A 19,529-nucleotide genomic window follows, 5' to 3' on the forward strand; every position below is an offset into this window, starting at 1 on the left:
TCATATATTTTTAAAAGGAATATTTAAAATATAATGAATTATCCACAAATAATACCTTTCTTGGCTTGGAAATTCTCTTCTCTACTTCTCACTCCTTCCTCCCTTCTCTTTTCTGTCTTTCTTTTCCTATCTCCTTTTCTCTCCCTCTCCTTTTTCTTTCTCTTTGTTTCTTCTCTCTTATTGCTTTCTCTCTCTCCTGCTTCTCACTCTTTTCTTCTTTCTTTCTTCTCTTTCTCTGTCTCCCTCTTTCCCTATTTCTTTCCTTCTTTCCTCCCCTCCCTCTTTTTCTTTTTCTGTTTCCACCTGTCTGTCTGTCTGTTTCTTTCTTTCACCCTTGTCTTCATCGCTGACTCTTTCTGGATAATGTTTAATAGAATTTCACATCTAAAGCTTCTTTTGTGTTACAGAGAGTAGAGGAGAGAATGGAAATGTTGCAATACTAGCCATGAAACTTCTGAGTAGGAATCATCATAATTCCTTCTTTTAAATGTATCGGTGTAAATGGAGCATCCTAAGTGCTGTAATCCTAGGGAGCATGCAAAAAGGCAGAGTTTTAAAAATACCCTTAAAGTAACTGATGTAAACTCAGAAAACATTCAGATGATGTTGTGGGACTTGGGATAGCTATTAGTAACAGTCACCAAAATAGAGGTTTTGGAATGTCATGATGGTCAAATGCCAAGCCAATAATAGAAGGCATAAAACGCTAATACTATTGAGTTGGTCTATCAAGAGGACCAAAATGCTAGTGTACTTCACTTTCACAAAGATGATATATGAGAATTTAGAGTCAAGTCACACAAAAGAAAAAAAATCACCCTGCAAAAGTACCTTTGTTTTCCAAAAGAAGGCAGAGCAGGATTACTGTCATTAAGTCTTACTAAAACATTTAAGAGATAATTCAACTAAAAAAAGGTTGACTTATTCATAGTTTTTGGCAATGGCAGCTTGCATAAAGTGATGCTCCCTCATAATCACAAAATGATTGCTTTTGTCTCAATAGCTTTTTTGGGGGGTCTTCTGATAGCCTGATGATTAGCCCATAGTAGTCTGGATCACTCAGCTACAACTTCTGCCCTTCTTGTGAACAGCCACTTTACAAAGGTGATGAACCAAAGCATCTGACCAAACCAAACTGAAAGATACCTTAATTTTTTTCCAAAGAAGCCTATCTTTCCATCTTCCTAGAGCCTTCTACTTAAATTATCTTCATTGCCTTTCTTTTCTAATAATTTACTATTTTCCATCAGATGAATCAATCAAGTTGATCTTCTGAGAGTGACAATAAAATACAAAAGGAAACTGGAGGATTATCTCTAAAGACAAACAAAAAGCAAGAGGCAGGTCCAGTTGGAGACAGAACCAGGAGATCCATCATAACTCATCCCTCGAGGGTGCTGTGTCTAGGGAAGTGGTGGGGGGCAAAGCATCTGTGTTCTGGGCATTGCTGTGGATGTGCTCCTGCTTCCGAGACTTCCAAGAGTGCTTCCGATCCCAGTCGGTGGACACAGTTTCGTTGTCCCAGATGGTGGATGTCTCTGTGTCACTCAGGTAACCGGGCTGCCCGGTATAATGGGTGGGATAGATGAGTAAGGGTTCAGCTGAGAAAGCTTTCAGATCCCTGGGTTCATAGTACTCCATATATTTGGTTCTAAAAAGGAAAGAAAAGATATCAGTAAAGGCAACAGGACTTGTGGGGACATGGTTGGGTGAGATGTATCTTGGGGTGTGAGAGCAGTGGATGCTTTGGAAATGGATAGTTTGATGGGAAAAAGAAATTGTGCCCTTTATCAAAACCCGTACTGCAGGAACATCACAAAATCATTTATTAAAATGTTTCAAAGATTTAGCAGCAAAAAAAAAGCTAATATGTTTCTGTTCTGATTGGAAATAATCTGTTAATACAAAGATGAGCCTTCACAGAAAGAAATGTCTCACCTCAAACTTCCTGGACCATAAATCAGAGCTCTCAGGACTTTACCTGAGAGCACAGAGGTGGACTGAAGCTTTGTGAGCTTAGCTTTCACAATGAGGATCAGAAAATTAAACTCTAAATATTGTATGGAAGATGGTGACAATTCCATCTATTTTTACTGGGCCCAAAGAAGAAATGACAGTAAATTATAATATAAAAAATAAAAGAGAGAATTTGAAAGAGTTCCTGAAAGAGAGCTTGGAGAATCTTCTTATAATTAGGTACTTAAATATTCTAGAGAAACTCATCTGTCAAAAATAGTACTAATTTGTGTGTAAGTCATACTACATATTATGATTTATTACATATGATTTATTCATATACCATGTAATATTATATATTATTTATGTAGCAGTATATATAATTTATCCTACATATAATTAATAATACACATCTAATATGCTATTCACCTTTATAATATATAAATTCTGATTATATATAACTTGTTATATATAATACTACATGATGTTTCATTATATAGTCTCCAATGTCTTACTGTGGCTTTAAGCTCTTAAAGATTTGAAATACCTTCTATGATAAATAATATCATACTATATAATATATTATTCATATTATATCTTATTTAATAAATAATAATTCATAGTATGATATGTAGCATGGCAGGTTGTGTTTCTTGAGTTCAAATAGCATAGATCAAGTGATCTTTCCATAGAGTGTCACCTGATTCCATAATTCAGTAATATTACTGGGAGTAGGAAAACAAATCATTATTCTGGGCTTGTCCCCAAGTTGCTCTATTGATGCTAATCTGGACATGCTTTTTTCCCCCTATGCCTTTTGCATCTTTTAAAACAAAGACATGTATCCCTACCTCCTTGAGTCATCACTTGAGAAATACAACTTAAAATCATCCTGAAATACTTGGCAAAACAAGAAGTGTTGCTCTAGGAGGTTGAGCAACCATTTTTTCAAAGTTAAGATGCTACAATAGCAATGGGACTCACACAGGATGTTTGTTGTACATAACTGGCAGGAACTCATCCACTGGCAACATTTTTCCAAAGGGATCAGCTCCAACCAACTTCTGAGCCCCTTCTAAGGAGATGACATAGCCCAAAGTCCAGTAGGAGTAATCAGCCTCGACTAGATTCATGACATTGGGCACGGCCTTCTCTGGTTCTTGTACTTGCATTCTCTTCCGACCAATGTAACTGGAATGAAGAGGAGGGTGGGGAAATGAAATTTCAATCTGAGCACCACATACATGCATGACATTATATGAAGTTAAGTCCCATAGACCAAGGCCAGGATGCACAATAGAGATGATGGAGAAGTTGGAGTAAGTACCATGTCCTTGGAGATCTGAATAAATTTCATGTTGCATATAAAATGAGCAATATTATATTAAGCTTAATAAAGTGTGTGTGTGTATACATATACATATATATGTGTACATACACACACACACATATATATATATGTATATATTAACAAAATTACAATTTTTGTCAATTAACAAAAATCTACTCTCCCAGCCAAATTGTCTCCAACTGAGAAGAAAAGGAAAAACAAAACTCTTGTTACAAATATGTATAGTGAAGCAAAACAAATTTCTGTATTGGCCTTGTCAGAAACAAACAAACAAATAAAAAAACAACAAAACAAACATATCTCTGAATCATTATAATAAAAACGCATCCCTTGCACCTATCTCCTTGGTACAAGGCTAAAAGCTCAGGGGAATAAGGAACAAAGAATTTCTCAAGTCAGTTCCCAAATGGTGGAGAGTCCATAAATTTCTCTCGCGCTTGATGAAAAAGATCACAGGTTCTCTTTATTTGTTCAAAATCCCACACTTAAGCCTTAAGGATCTTTTTTGTCCATGAACTTCATCAGCATAAGGAACTCTTAGCATAGAAACTTCCTTGCCCAATGCAGATCAGGAACTCTTCTGTAATTCAGCTACTTAGAGCACTGAGATTTTTCTATAGTCACAGAGGTATCCATATCAGGGGACAGATTTGAAGTCATATGTTCTTGCTTCCAAGTCTGGATCTCTATTCAACCCATCATGCTGCCACTCACTAGCCCTATGTAGTTGTTCAATTGTCACTGGCAAACACAGAGCAGGGGATAATTGTGTGTGAAATTTGGAGTCTACTTGGCAGCATGAACCCATTCAGCCAAATATAATTAAATTAATATGCCTACTATACTTCTCATTGTCCTTGGTGTACAGAACAAGCATTCAATCATCCCTTATTGATTGCTATACTAGTGTCTTCTATCAGAAAGCAAATGACTCACTTTTCCATTTGTATTCATTGCTATTCGCATAGTGCTTTGTACAAAGTAAGACTTTATTAAGTACTTTTTCTTCCCCCCTTCTTCCTTCCTTCCATCATCTCTCCCTCCTCGTTTCCTTCCTTTTCCCTTCCCTCCTTTCTTCTTTCCTTCATTCTTTCCTTTCTATCACCCTTCTTCCTTCCCTCTATCATTCCTCAACAACCTTTTTATTGTACAGAGGATTTCTATTTCAGATAGGAGTTGAACCATATGATCTCTAAGATACCATGATTTCATTGTGGTTGTTGTTCAGTGATTTCAGTCATTCTGACTTTTCCTGGCCCCATTTGGGGCTTTCTTGGAAAAAAACAAAACAAAACAAAACATTGGGATGGTTCGCCATTTACTTCTCCAGCTCATTTTACAGATAAAGAACTGTAACACAACACCTAATTGCCCATTGATTCTATTATTTATATATTATCTAAATGGTTCTTGACACTCATATTTTTAGCCTGCATGGAGTTTATTTTAGAGGGAATAAGTTCTAAACCTTTACTACTATTAAGCAAAGTGGAATTTCCTTATTTTGTCCTAGACTACCTTGCTCATCCCTTCAAGGAATGTCCCTATAATCTAGGCATTCCATCATTCCATGATGGATTTATTAATCCATTCACACATATTCTATGAATATCTTTGAAGATTTCTACAAACTATTTTCTCCTTAGATTATATTTTCCAAAAAAAACCCAAAAGCACTAGAATTCTTAATTCTGTCCTTGCAGAGAAAAGAATCAATGTTCTTGGTGACTTATTTTTACTCTTTCCCTTTAGGATTATCTATCTTCTTGGAGAAATGGCTTCTGAGGTTTCCAACAAAATGGTTTCCACCTTCCCTTAGAGCTTCAACTTGTTTTCCAATGATTCCCCTTAATGTTCTGTACATTTTTTTTTGCCAAAATGGACTATTAGCTGTTCTACCTACATCCCTTTTCAAGCCTGGAATACTTGTCTTTTTTAAAGTTCAGTAGTCATTTTTTCCATGAAGCATTTCCTGATTTTCTATCTCTTACCCTCGAAACTGTTAGTGCTTTCTTCTTCCTCAAATTATCTTATCTTGACTTATTTGCATAAATATTCCATATCCTCAGGAAAATATGAGGTTCTTGAGGGCAGAGGCTATTAAATTATTTTTTGTTCATTTGCTTGTTTGTTTTATTTATTTTTATATGCAGAGACAGGGAGATGGCCAAGTGAACGGATTAATGGGCTGGAAGTCAGGAAGATTCATCTTTCTGAGTTCAAATCTGACCTTAGACACTTACTAGCTGCACGACTTTGGGCAAGTCATTTCCCCCTGTTTGCCTCGATTTCCTAATCTGTACAATGACCCAGAGAAGGAAATAACAAATCACTCTAGTATCTTTGACAAGAAAACACTAAATGGGGTAACAAAGAGTCAAGCACAACTGAAAACTGAACAAAATCTGCATACTCAGTGGAGCACAGATCTAGTCACATGGTAAGCATTTAAAGAATGTATATTTAATTGAATAGGAACAACAGGCCAAGGGAGACCATTGAGTTTCCATTTCTGGAAGGGCTTTAAGTAGAATAATAATGACTGCATGTCCAGAAGTGGTAGTCTTGTCTAGTGAAGTGGAGAAGAAACAATGATCCTAAGTGATCGGTCAGAGCACTAGTTCTAACCACAGAACCCACTTTTAAAGGTTATTAGTCATTTTACATAATATAGATATTTAACTAGGTTTGCCAAAGCATCATTAAGCTATAACTACGCTTCCTGTGAGCGAGGGATGTTGTCACTTTGGAGGGAGCAAGTGTTCTCTTTGGGCACACACTTAGGTTCCCCTCCTGGAACAGTGTAGCTGGTGCCAGCTGCTCTTGGCAAAGAGCAGTACTCTGCTTGATGATGAAACTGACTTTGACATGCCGCAGGAGAGACGAGAAAAGTTTGGCACCTTCCTCCACAATCAGGAAGAAGGGAAATGTTCCTCATTGCTTTTAAAAACTGCCCCAAGACTCTCTTGGTTATGGTGAGTAAATAAACATTCTGTAAAGAGCAGATCAGAGCAAATTGCTCCCAGGTGTGTTACCCTGGGTTTCCTCCCACAGTTTTTTGCTCTATTTCAAGCCTTGCTGTCAGATGTTCCTCAGGCTTACTTTGGCTTTCATTTCCAACTGAAGAGTACATACCTGATTTTCTGATCTCATCACAATCTGAGAAGGCAACATGACATTCTGGTTTGGCTCTAGATCTTCCAATCAAAAGATCAGAAAAGGGTCTTCTTTCACTTTATTAACTACAAAATGAATAGGGCGCCACAAATGGGGCCCCTACTTTCTTTCATGCCCTTTGGAAAGAGAGCTGAACTTAATATCAACTTATCCAAGCTTGAATCCATCAGTAAAATGATGAGTTTAGACTAGATGCCTTCTAAGCTCCTCTCCAGCTCTAAAACTTCAGATCCTATTGTAATCTATGCTGTTCCTTTAAGATGAACAAACCACTTCAGGAATGAAAAGTTTAGAAAGTGGTGTTGTGTAAAGGAAGAGATTCTTATTAACTGGCAAAAGCTTGTGAAATATTGCTGCTATTATGGATGGACATTTTGATACCAAAGCGAAGGCAGTTTATTAAGGCAGAGTAAGAAAAATTGTCCAAAAAAGGAATTGGTTAAAATAAATTCTCTCCAAAGCCTGGATCACACCTCTCCCACAACTACACACAGAGTTTAGGAGGAAATGAGCTCAAACTTAGAGCATGTATAGCGAAGGAACATAATTTACAGTTTCTGGAATCCTTGTATTAGAGTTCATAAAATAAGACCCCTTAGGTCTCACAAACATTCTTTCAGAGCCTCTCAAATGCTGAGCTAGCTCTGGCAATGCTTGCATCAATCTCATTATCTATCTGCTCATAGCTGGAAAGTATATATCCACAACATTCAAAATTTCTCCATTTGTTGTAATTGATTGGTTCCATGTATGGATGGTGTAGTGCTGGCTGGTGAAGGGCCCCTGTTTTCTTGGTGTTTATTGTTAGGGCAAAATTAGCACAAATGGCAGAGATTTGATCCAAATTTTGTTGCATCTCAGCAGAGGCTACATTGAGTGCACACTCATCTGCCAATAATAAGTTGTGCACCAATTCTCTGGAGAGATGGATTGAAAACTTCCATAATATCAACAAACCATCATTAACCAATGATGAAGCCTTTGGCCATTTAGGCCATTTACCTCAGATTGAATTCAATCCTTTTCTATCCAAGCTTCCAACTGGAAAAAAAGAGGCATTGAATGCCATTAGACTTATAAGTGGAGCAAAATGTCTAGTGCTTGACTTGTAAACTTTTCAACTTAATGCTTTATTGTAGGTGTGATAGCTGACTTTGCTGCTGTTTTTGTCCTACTAGAAGATGTCTAAAAACATCATTTAAAACATCATGCTAAAAAGCATGGAAGTAAGCACACAGCCCTACTTTATTCTACTGATGCCTGGGAAAGTGTTAGAGCATCATCCATTATCCAGAGCTCACAGAAGCATGAAACTGGTATACAATACTGATAAACTTTTCTGAGCAACAAAGTTTTGCCATAGTCTTTGACAAGTTCTCACTACTAACCATAACAAAGACCTTGGCTACATCAATGAACATTGTGTACAGACCTCTTTTCTGCTCCTGGTATTTCTCCTGGAGTTGTCGGGCAGGAAACACCATGATGACCGTTCTTTGGCCCTTTCTGAAGCCATTGGCTCTCAGGGAGTCAAACATTTTTCAAGTGAAGGAAAATGTTTTTTCAGTATGTGAAGGTGGATTCTGGCAAGAATTTTGCCAGCACTGATTAAGAGAAAGTTTCCCATCATTATCAGAGGACAACTGACTTCCTTTTCCTTTATAAAGATGGACAATAGAGGTACCCTTGATCTCCTGGGAAATAATATCCTTTTCTCATATAACATGGAAGATTTCAGCCATCTTTTGTAGAGCAGTGGACCTCTTGTCTTGCAAATCTCTGCTAGAATGGAATCAACACCCTTTGCTCCACTAAAGAAACCTAATGTCATTTAATACCTCTTTTTCAGTTGGAAGTTTGGCTAGAAAGGAATTGAATTCAATCTGAGGTAAATGGCCAGTGGCTTCAGCATTGGTTAAAACTGCTTTGTTGAGAACACTATAGAAGTGTTTGGTCTATCGCTCCAGGATCATGTCCTTACCACTGATCAATATTGCTCCATCAGCACTGAGTAGTTGAGATGTACCAAATGTCTTTTGCTCATAAATAGCTTGAAAGGCATTATGAGAATGCTATGGATTGTGATTATCAGCATAAAACTGAATTTCTTCTGCCTTTTTGCTAAGACAAGAATGCTGCATCTCACTAAACTTTGCTTAATACTTTATTTTTGATGGAATTAAATGCTGACTATCCTATTGGTAGACCCTGCAGAGTTCTCATTTTTCATGTAGTAGCTTCTGAATTGCCTCATCATTTTTATCAACCAATGCTGATGTTTGTGAGTAAAAGCTGAACTCCAACTCTCTGAAAGCTACTCACTCCTTCCCCCCCCCACTGTTGCCAACCATGTGTTGGCTCACAGTCAGGAACAAACTGTTCACACACCGAGAAGTACTTCCATTTTTTGACATAAAGTCTTCCGATAGTCATCTTGCCTCAGGGCTACCACTTCTGCTGAATGTCATATTTAGCTTGGAGAGGATAAGTCTATGATCAGTTCAGCACTCTGTCGCACATTGCCCTCATCACTCCCATGTCCTGTCTCTCTTCTCTTTACAGTTACACAGACTATTAAATTCTAATATTTGCTGTGAGAATTCACCCAGGAAGTTCTGTCTCATTAAGGTAAGCAGAAGTCAGTGTTGTTGATAAGAAGGTCATGAGATGCACAAGCATCAATAATGAGTGCCCACTGCTTTTGCTATTTCTGACTCCATTCTTCCCAAGAACTCCCTGCCATGTCTAATAGAAAGTCTATGCTTATTCTGGCATAAAAGTCACTTGTCTGATAGCTAGCTCGTGCTTACTTTGGCATAAAAGTCACCAAAATTACAAGCTTGTCATTTTCCAGCACATTGATGGTGAAGGTCTCCAGATCATCACAAAATTTTTCTTTGACCTCATCAGGGCTCATCATGATGGGAGTCTATACACTGATAATGGTAGCATGGTGCTTTCTTCAAGTGGCAATTGCATTTTCATGAGCCTGTCATTCACCCCTTTGGGGAAGCATATGAGCTTGCTGACTAAATGAGATTTGAATGTAAAACCCATGCCAGCTTCATTGTGTAGCCATCACTGCACCCATTCCAGGAAAATGTGTATTCAACTCTGACTTTGATAAACTGGCTTTCATTTGCCAGACTTCTTTCACTCAGGGTTGCAATTTGGATGGGATATCTGTTTTCTCTTGCAAAAAGAGCTGTTTGTCTATTGATTTTGTGTTGTCCAGAAGTAGGCGCACATCCCATGTACTGATCTTGAGTGGAATCATCTTCACAATAGTTTTTGTACATGTTTTTGCATTTTGACAGCAGTGTGGGATCTCTGCCTGTCACAATAACCAGGCCAGAGTTGGCTGAAGCAGACAATTTCTAGTGCACCTTTTCTAGCCCTATTCTCATTCCAGGAAGTGATAAGTGCAGTCCTTTAAAGGCTTTTCAAACACCTAGGGGACTGCCAAATCCCCCTGATACTTCAGTCCAGTGAGAAGATCAATCTATGGCTTCGACTGTCTATGTATCTCAACTGCTACTTTGTCACTTACCTGTCAACACAGATCTTCAAGGTAGGTATGATAGTAAGATGATAAGACAGTAACATAGCAAATTAATAAAATAGTAAAATAGTTATGTAGCAAAATAATAGAATAAAAAAATTGAAATGGTAAAGGTGATGCCTTTTGATTCACATGAAAATTGGAATTAAGTGAGCCAGAAGTCATCAGCTTTACTCTTTCAGAGCTATCAGAAGTGCTAGTCCTCCCCAAGCACCCTATAGACCACCAAAAGTTATATGGGAATGATATGGAATTTATATTTCAAAATTAGACAAACTGGTGTTTGTAAAAGTCAGTAATAAGAGTGATCTTCTCCAAGGATTTGATAAAGGAAGACATCTTCCTCTAGGAATTTTTGGTCCTGAGCAAGGACCACTTTTTACCTAAGTGAAGACTAGGCAAAGGATAAGACATCTTTTTTTCTCACAAAAGTACAGATATTCATTGATTCATCAAGTTAGAAATGATGAAAAGAATAGCTTCATGGATACCTGAGGGACTCATATGGACTAATGTTGAATTATGTGAGCAAAATCAGAACAAATTAATACAATTTGGCAATGTAAAGATAAACAACTTGAAAGACTTAACAGTGCTGACCAATGTGGGAACCAACCACAATTCCAGAAGACTTATAATGAACTATCCTACTTTCAGACAGTATTGATGGACTCAAGATGCAGAACACTTTAGGACATGGCTGATGCAGGAATAAGTTTTGCTTCAGTCTTCCTATTTATTGCAAAGATTTTTTTTTCTCCTTTTTTAAATTTGGGACAGAGGGAAGTAGAAAGGAGAGAAAATAAATGCTTGTTAATTTTTTTAAAATTGAATAAAAGAATTGAATTGAGATGTAGTGAATGGTGACCTCCATCTTCCAAAAGGTGAAGACTCCCTAGAAGCTCAGTCCCCCCCACCTCTCCTTTTACACTCACATCAGTTCCCAGTCTAGCTGCACACGGTCAATGTCATCCATCAACTTCACAAGTTTCTTCTTAAACTGATGTTCAAAACGCACATCGTCCTCAATGACAAGTGTCTTCTCCAGTTCTCGGTCAATTATCTGGTATTTTAAGAAAAGGAGGACATACTTCAAACCGATTAATCACTCCCATTTATTTGTGCTTTACTAATAATAGAAAAGATATTGACAATTAGGAGATAAGGCATCAACAAGGCTTTTTGAATAAGATCCTTTCTTCCCTCTTCAGAAAACAATTTTATGACAACTAAGAGTCAGTTAGACCTCAAATCTAGTTCCAGCAACTGCTTGCTAAGGCCCCTATGTGCCTCAATTTCCTTAACGATTAGGGATAAAGATGTTTGTCCTCTGCCTGACAGGAAGGCGGGAAGGAATTGAATGTTCAAGAAAATTTTAAAAGTATAGCAGAAGAATGGTATAATAGAATAGAATTGTGATAATATAATTATTGATGTTATTATTGTTATAATCCTCTGGGCCTTTTTTCTCTCTAGGTTCAACCAAAAAGAATAATAAACAAATACTGTCAGGTGTTAGATTACAGGCTCCATCAAGTTAAAATTCTAGAGAGACCTTTAGGTTCAACTCAGAGAAAATCTTCCTAACAATTAGAACCATAGGAAAGTAGAAAGCTTCAGGAGGCAGTAACTTTCCAGTCATTGGAGGGCATGCTCTGGGCTAGCCAGGTAACATGGTAGAGAGCATGGGAGACTTGGAGTCAAGAATATTTGAGCATAGAATTTGAGCATACATACTGGCTATGGTAGCTGTAGCACCATGGACAAGACCCTTAATATCTCACAACCTGTTTCCCCATCTCTGGGATTGAGATAATAAGCATAATAAGTAATAATAACCCACTCTAAAGCATCATATAAATGGTCAATTATTATTATTATTGCCTTATATGTCAGACTGGGTGGTCTTTGAAGTCCCTTCCTATTCTGTGAATATAGTCCTTTTTTTAAATCTCAGTATCAATGGTGCATAGGGATTCATGGACCCTCACTGCTTGATGTGGAGCCAATTCTTACTCAGCTTTGGTACTCTGTTGCTAGTCTTTGGGTAAGAGGTCAAGCATAAGATCAAATTCATCTTAAGGTGATGCAACAATGCAACATAAGGTTCCAAGTTAATTAACATTACACCATTTCAAATCCCAAACAGTTAATCTCTAGAGTTCTACAATCCTCTCTCTTTGTTGTATAACTGGAGATATTCCATTTCATTCCATTCTATCAATAGTTCAATGCCCATTTTACCCAAACCCTAGGCTAGAAAATAAATGTGATGACAAATATGGAAATATGCTTAAAAGGATTGTACACATTTAATCTATATCAGATTGCTTGCTATCTTGGGGAAGAGGGAAGGGGAAAAAGAGGGAGGGAGAAAAAATTGGAACTCAAAATCCTACAAAAATGAATGTTGGAAACTAACTTTATATGTATTTAGAAAAATAAAATATATTGATAAAATAAAAATAAAAGAAATAAATGTGAAAATTGAAATGAAACATCATTTACCTCTTTCCAGATAGAATAGTGGCTAAGAAAGCATCCAATTTCACCCCTTGTCAATGGCCTGGAAGAATAGGGATCTTTGTAGCCAGGAAGCATATCAATATTCAGAGCTTTCAGCTGACTTGTATTCAGGGCCCTGAAATACAAAGAAAGGGTCTTACTGTGTTAAAAGGCCTTACTATTTTAAAGTAAATAATAACTGCACATTCCCTACCATCCCTCTACTCACCCTTCCCTCCAAAAAATTTCTAGCCCAGGAATATGTTCTAAGAGAATAGATTTCTGTATAGCTACATAGATACTCCATTTAATGCAAAAAGGAGAGAAACCCTTGTGACCAAATGTTCTGCTGTTCTGTTGGACAAGACTTTACTCTGAGAATTAGGTTCTGAACGTCCCTGAATAACCAGGGTTGCCCAGAATGTGGGCAGAGTGATTTCTGCTGAGCATATGTGACTCAGAATTTGGGTGCCCTCTGGAAGAGGCAGCCAGTGATCCCTTTAGAGACCATCAAGCAGGGAAGGGCTGATGATGATTCGGTAGACCTTTAAGAAGTGGATGTCTCCGTTCTTGGGGTTTCCTTCTCTGAGCCCACAGAAGCTAATGGATAACACTGAGCCTTCTGGAAAGAAGTATATATTTGAACAAATCAGGACAAAGCACGGGCTTGTCATATTGGTGATGGTAGTCTTGTTCCAAGAACCAGAGTTGTTGCTAGGGATTTCCTGCCTAGCTACTTACTAGTCATTCCAAAGGCTCAAGACTACCAAACTTCATGAACTTACAGGTCTTCTAGCCTGCATATCTATATCAGAATTGATATTTATTAACCTAAAATGAGGAAAAAATAAACACAGAAGAGCTAGTTCCAAACTCAGGAATGGGCTCACCTAAGCCAGAAATGTACTATATGGTGGCTGGGGTGGGGAAAGGGAAAAGGATAGATTTCCCTTCCCTCACCCTCTTCATGGGAAGACTAAAAATTGAATGGTCACCTGGAGGAAGAGAGCAAAAAGGCATTGGGGGAAGAATAGTCATTCCCTTCTTAAAGGATTTCTGATTCTGTAGTTCTTCTCTCAGTGGCTGATAAGAGAATAATCTCATTGCTCCAAAGTCCCCTTCACACCTGAGTCATAGAAAGCAACCAAGTGATTCATTAGCCCCAAAGGCCCCTCCAGTGCTGAGTCCAGCAAAGCAGCAGCTGGGAGCACTCAAGTACCTAGTCATATGTTACCAGCAGGAATCAGAAGAGCAGCCCTGCTCATGTCCTGAGCAACCCTGCTTCTCTTAACGGGAGATGAATCAAACTTCATAGTTAGGAAAAATATGGACCCTGATTGCTAAAACAGATGGAGAAGAAGACTTCAAGTAGATTGTTTGCCTTTGGAGAATGAAAACTAAAAGCAGAGATAGACTGGCTAAATGCATGGAGAAATATGTCTAATACAAGCTTGGGGTCCAGCTGACCAAACCCCACAAATCCAAACCTAGAATGGATTTGTTCATGCTGGTTTCATCTCCTAATAAGTTTTTTCTTTCTCCCCAGACACCTCATTCTCCATCCATCCCCTCCATCCGTAAGACATTCCATGAGAAAGATTGATTTGAAATTCTATTTTGATATAGCAACTTGCTTTAGACCCTCTGACTAAATGAAGGGGAAGGGAAACATTTATATAGTGCTTAGTACATATCAGGCACTTTACTAAGTACGGTACAAATATTATTTCATTTGATCCTCACAACAACCCTGGGAGGTAAATGCTGGGAGGTAAATCCTAACAATCTTCCCCATTTTAGTGTTGAGAAAACTGAGGTACACAGAGGGTTCAATTTGTCCAGTCTGGATTTGAACTCAGGTTTTCCTGACTTTAGGTCCAGTGCTCTATTTATTGGTCTACCTAGCTACCTCCAAAGGAAATGAGACACCTTTATAGAGTATTTAAAGAAACAAAAGACTCTCCCAGACCTTGAACTTTTTAAAAAATAATTTTTCATCATGTGCTGGCTTTTTTTGGTAGGTCTGTCCTACCAAGCTTCCCTTGGAGCTATAGGGAAAAGATCACTGGATAGTGTTTTCAGGTGCCCTGGATGTCAGATCTAGCTTTGTCACTAACTAGCTCCATGGTCTCTGGTCTCATTTTGCTTTTCCTACTCCCAGTTTTCCTATCTATTCAATGAGCAATTGGACTAGATGTTCTCAAAAATCTCTTCCAGCTCAAATTTTGTGATCCTTTTTTAATTTTATTTTTTATTATATATCTTTTTATTTTTTTAATTTTATGATTCTAAGGGTCCAGCATCTTGAGAATGTGATTATAACTTTTGAGATATTGATATACTGAAGAAAGCCAGAGTTAATACTAACCCAAGCCAGTTGATCATACAGATTTAGAAAGTTCCTGAGAACTTTGTATTGGGGAATAGTTGTCAATGTCCAACACTAGAACTTGATTGAAACCCACCAAGAGGAATTGGCCAATTCCACATTATTGGTCAACTAGCATTCATTAAGTACCTACTATGAGATGTACCAGGGATGGTGCTAAGGGCTGAGGAATCCAAAAAGGCTCCTGTTAAGGAGCTCACATCTAATTTCCTTCACTTAAGCATGAATACAGATCATTGTTTCCCTTCAGTTTAAGTCACATATGACTGATTTCAAGAGGAAAAAACACTGTTCTCTGAAGGTCAAGCCCTGGCAATAGTAGGTTCCTAGCACAGGAATGATTTTCCACCAAAATAATGTCCTGATTTAGAGAGATGGTGACAGGCAGTGGGCCAAGCACTGGCCATGGAATAAAAAAATTGGGTTCAAACCCTGTCCTGGGATGGACTAGTTCTGTGATGGTGGGCAAGTCACTCTCTGTTTCCTCGTCTGTAAAATGGAGAAAAAAAGATGTGACATAAAAATAGCTTACACAAGCAAAATGGTTGATTCAATTTATCTTATTTGAAGCAACTTATGGTATAATATATGACATGCTGGGCTTGGAGTCCAGAAGGACCAAGTTCAAATCCAGCCTCAGATCCTAGTTGTGTGACCCTGAACAAGTCATTAAGCCTGTCTGTCTCATTTTCCTCAGTGATAATAATAGTACCTTCCTCCTAGGATAGTTGTAAGGATAAAATAAGGTAATTGTTTAAAATGCTTATTTAAGCCAGGGCTTGTCACCTAGTAGGTGCTTTTTGGATGCTTATTCCCATCTTTCCCATTTCTTCCTTCATTTGTGCTAGCTGCCTTAGAGTGTGCTGTGAAAGAAAAGTTTATAAACTTCAAAGCACGATGTACATCTGAGCTATTATTGTCTCAATACATTCATTAAGATCTGCAAATACAATAGGTGGGGAGGGGAAACACGGAGAAGCTTACTTTCCATCCACTGCTTCTACAATTTTGACCTCGATCTCTTGTTCATAAAGTGTGCGCAACATTCGGTCTCGTCTGTCCTTCCGCCGTTTGAGGTTTATCATGAAAATCTAAAGGGGAAAAGTAACACAAATGGAATAAGTCCCACCAGACCCTGTGGATTAAAGAACAAAATCTTCTTATATTGGACATTCAGAAAAAGGCAGTTGGACAGCTTTGATGGAGGGTGTGGAGCAGGAATGATATCAGTCAGCTGAGGAAAAAAGACTGATTTTTATATAAAGATCTGGCACTAGGCTTATTCTGGCATCTGGAGTCAGTCTTCCCCATTATTACTAGCTGAAAATGTCTTTGTTCTCAAATTTTCAATAGAAAAGATCCCACCTTGTCTCTATCACTCTTTATTTTATGCAATTCTTAAACATATATAAACCATACATTCCCCCAATAGGTCATTGAAAGGACTGACTATATCATTTTTAAAAATCTCTATATCTGCAGAGTGCCTTGCATGTAGTTGATACTTACTAAATATTTACTGTAATAGAATTCTTCTTAAAATCAACTCTGTTTACATTTAACCACTCTAGTAGTAGTTTGATGCTCCTGAAAATCTCCTAAATGCTACTAAAAATCTCCTAAAATCTCTAGAGCAAAGCTTCTTAATCTGTGAATTGTGATCCCATATGGTGTCTTTCTAAATAAACATGAAGGTTGTGAAATTATGATTTATTATCAGTAAATGTTTTATTTCTATACCTATTTTATATACCTACATACGTGGGATCTCATAAAAATTTCTCAGCCCCAAAGCCCACAAGTGGAAAAAGTTTAAGAAGCCTTGCTAAAGGGAGTCAAATCAAATAAATGATTTCAGAAGCTCAGAAGTAGTAAATACACACAATTTTGTTAAGACAGGGTTTTATACCACTCTGCTTCAAGAAATAAGCATTCAAAGAGACAGTATAATATTTGGCCCATAATAAGAAATAAAGGTTTTCCATTCATTCATATAATAGTAGAGTTTCCTTTAACTTTATCCCAGTGATATTTACTTCAACCATTATACTTGATCCAAATTTTGTTGTGTTCTCATTTTGAGTTTATTTATAAGATTATATGTAGTCAATTATTCAATGACCACAATATTGTGAATCAAGTTCATATTTTGGAGGCTTCCTTTGCTGGGCATCCCTTCATATACATTATCTTTTTTTTTTAATTCTTCATACATATAATTCCTTAGAACACAGTAATAACCCATTTCACAGCACCATAACTTAATCTGACATTTCTTTATTTGTGGGAACATATTTTGTTTCTATAACCTTTTCAATAAAAATTCCTTCCATACTGTAGAGATTAAAAGCATAGTGCTCTTGTGATCTAGAAAAAAAAAACACGTAAAATATACCAGCAAAGAATTTTTTTTTCTTTTTTAAGGGGTGTTTACAGTACCTTAATATAAAATTTGAGTTAATATTTGGTCACAGACTATATGTAGGTCAATGTTAAGTAAACATACTATCATTTGCTATCCTCTGTATGTTGCCTGTGGTTTCTGCAAAACTTCCCCCAAATTCCCATTTAATTTCTTATGCTGACCCACGATATATATCGAAACCACAATAGGGAAAGTCACAATGTGGATAGGATAACTGTAGATTAGTGGAAAGAACATGAGTCTAGAAAACAGGAAACCCTAGTTCTATTTCTGCCTGGGTTTCCAACTAAGTGACTTGCTGTAGTGGAAAGAACGTCGAATTTAGAATCCATTTTCTAAATGGATGTTTAAATGTGAGCTCTTTTGTTGACCATGTGTGTGATCACAGATGAATCAGTTTACTTTTCTGGGCCACAGTTTCTTCATCTGTAAAATGAGAGTTTGGGGCTTTTCTGTAAGATTCCTTTTAGCTCTAAATCCCATGAGTGCATAAATGGGCTGCAAAGTAAAAGCTGTCTTTCTCTGAATGAATCAACTCCCTAAGACTTGTCTTTAAAATAGAGAGGTGGGGCTAAATCTCTAAGCTCCTTTTTAGCTGCAATATTTTATAAATCTGAGTGAAAAGTAAAATGAAATCTAAAAAAAAAAAATGAAAGTTTTGAGTTAAGTAGATTTTCTAAAGATATAGGGAAAATGACTACTTATGGAATGTTCTTTGTAGAGATAACAAAATGCTTATTTTTCTTTCCCCCTCCCCACCAAAAAAAAGAAAGAAAAGGCTTCAAGAGAGTCTGAAATTTTTCATATTTAGTTTAGTTGATACTTATATTTAATTACACAAAACCCACTAAATTTATTTCAGGCTGCATGTGTGTGTGTGTGTGTGTGTGTGTGTGTGTGTGTGTGTGTGTGTGTGTGTGTGTATGTGTGTGAATTGCCTTGTGCAAATTTCACAATTTCTGTCTGAGTGACCTAACAACAGTCCTTTCACATGGATAATAATGGAGCTATTTGGGGACACTAGGTGCTCTGTTCTGGCTATAAGCAGAGCAGGAGCAAAAACAGACTTCTCATCTGGGAAGACCAGATTTTAGCAAATATAAACCCAGCCCCAGGCGCTACTCAGTCCAAGGGCAATAAAAATTGTAGCCACAAAGGAATAACACAGACAACAGAGAAACACATGCATATATTCGTAGCAGACTGTAAATAGGAAGTGGGATGGGGTGAGGTAGAGGGGGAAAATCTATTAAACTAAATACACTCCAGACATTGGCCACACCAGACCCCCAAATCCTAGCTTGACAGGACCCTTAGACATCCCCTTTTCTATGTCCTTCTCTCTGGGCCAGTCCACACCTAAATCATCCCTGAGAGATGGATAACTTAGCTGTCTTTAAAGCATTACATAAACATTGTTGCTACTATTAATTAATTCTTTGGGAAAAGAGATTCCCTCCATAACTAACTTCATTGTGTTATGACTTTTATGGTCAAAATTTTACTGTCTTCTTTAAGACAAAATCAACCATGAAGAATCCCAAGCACATGTTCTCAAGGCTGACCTACAGAAATTAGAAACAGGACTTGGAAGAAACAATATCCTTTGTTAGGAAAAAGAACAATGAATTTCTCTAAAGATACTTAGTTTCTCTTAGCATCTTGTAGAGGTAGCTTTTTTCATGTCATGGACCTCTGACATACTGGTGCCTTTTTAAAGAATATTTTTTTCAAATGTATAATTGAAAGGATTATGATACAATAACTTTGTTATAATTATACTATAATGTTATACTTACTATGAAATAACTATTGTAATATAAAGACAATATATTATTACAATACAATGGCATTATATGATAATTATAACAGGGGAGAGACTGTGATATAGTTTTGAACCATATAAAAAGAGAGACCGTGTAAACGTGGAATAAAGAAATCTGCTACTTGCACAAATATTGAGATCGATACTGAGAGCATAGTAGCTAGGAGAGAAGAGGAGATTCCCTAAAGGGCTGCTGTTAAAATGTATTATTATCAAGCTGGGGGCTCAGGTTAAGTCCCCCATCATTATCTTCCTTTCATCTCTTCTCTTCTCCTCCACTCCACTCTCCCATACATCATCTTCATATAGAGAAGGAACAGAAAAGTCATAAAAAGTGAA

The 19,529-nt window shown here is 37.3% G+C and overlaps 1 protein-coding gene across 1 annotated transcript in view; it reads right to left on the reverse strand.

Annotated features, from left to right (window-relative positions):
• Window positions 1-209: 209 nt before the first annotated feature.
• Window positions 210-19,529, reverse strand: part of COLGALT2 (collagen beta(1-O)galactosyltransferase 2) — a 133,496-nt gene continuing 114,176 nt past the window's right edge. The window contains exons 8-12 of the mRNA XM_074308568.1: window positions 15,925-16,031; window positions 12,555-12,687; window positions 10,982-11,109; window positions 2,941-3,147; window positions 210-1,651 (exon numbers count right to left, since the gene is read on the reverse strand). Coding sequence (XP_074164669.1) covers window positions 1,375-1,651; window positions 2,941-3,147; window positions 10,982-11,109; window positions 12,555-12,687; window positions 15,925-16,031 — 852 coding nt within the window. The 3' untranslated portion in view covers window positions 210-1,374. The remainder of the gene's footprint in view (window positions 1,652-2,940; window positions 3,148-10,981; window positions 11,110-12,554; window positions 12,688-15,924; window positions 16,032-19,529) is intronic.

This window comes from Sminthopsis crassicaudata, chromosome 4 (genome assembly GCF_048593235.1).
Source record: "Sminthopsis crassicaudata isolate SCR6 chromosome 4, ASM4859323v1, whole genome shotgun sequence".
In the NCBI taxonomy this organism is placed as follows: domain Eukaryota; kingdom Metazoa; phylum Chordata; class Mammalia; order Dasyuromorphia; family Dasyuridae; genus Sminthopsis; species Sminthopsis crassicaudata.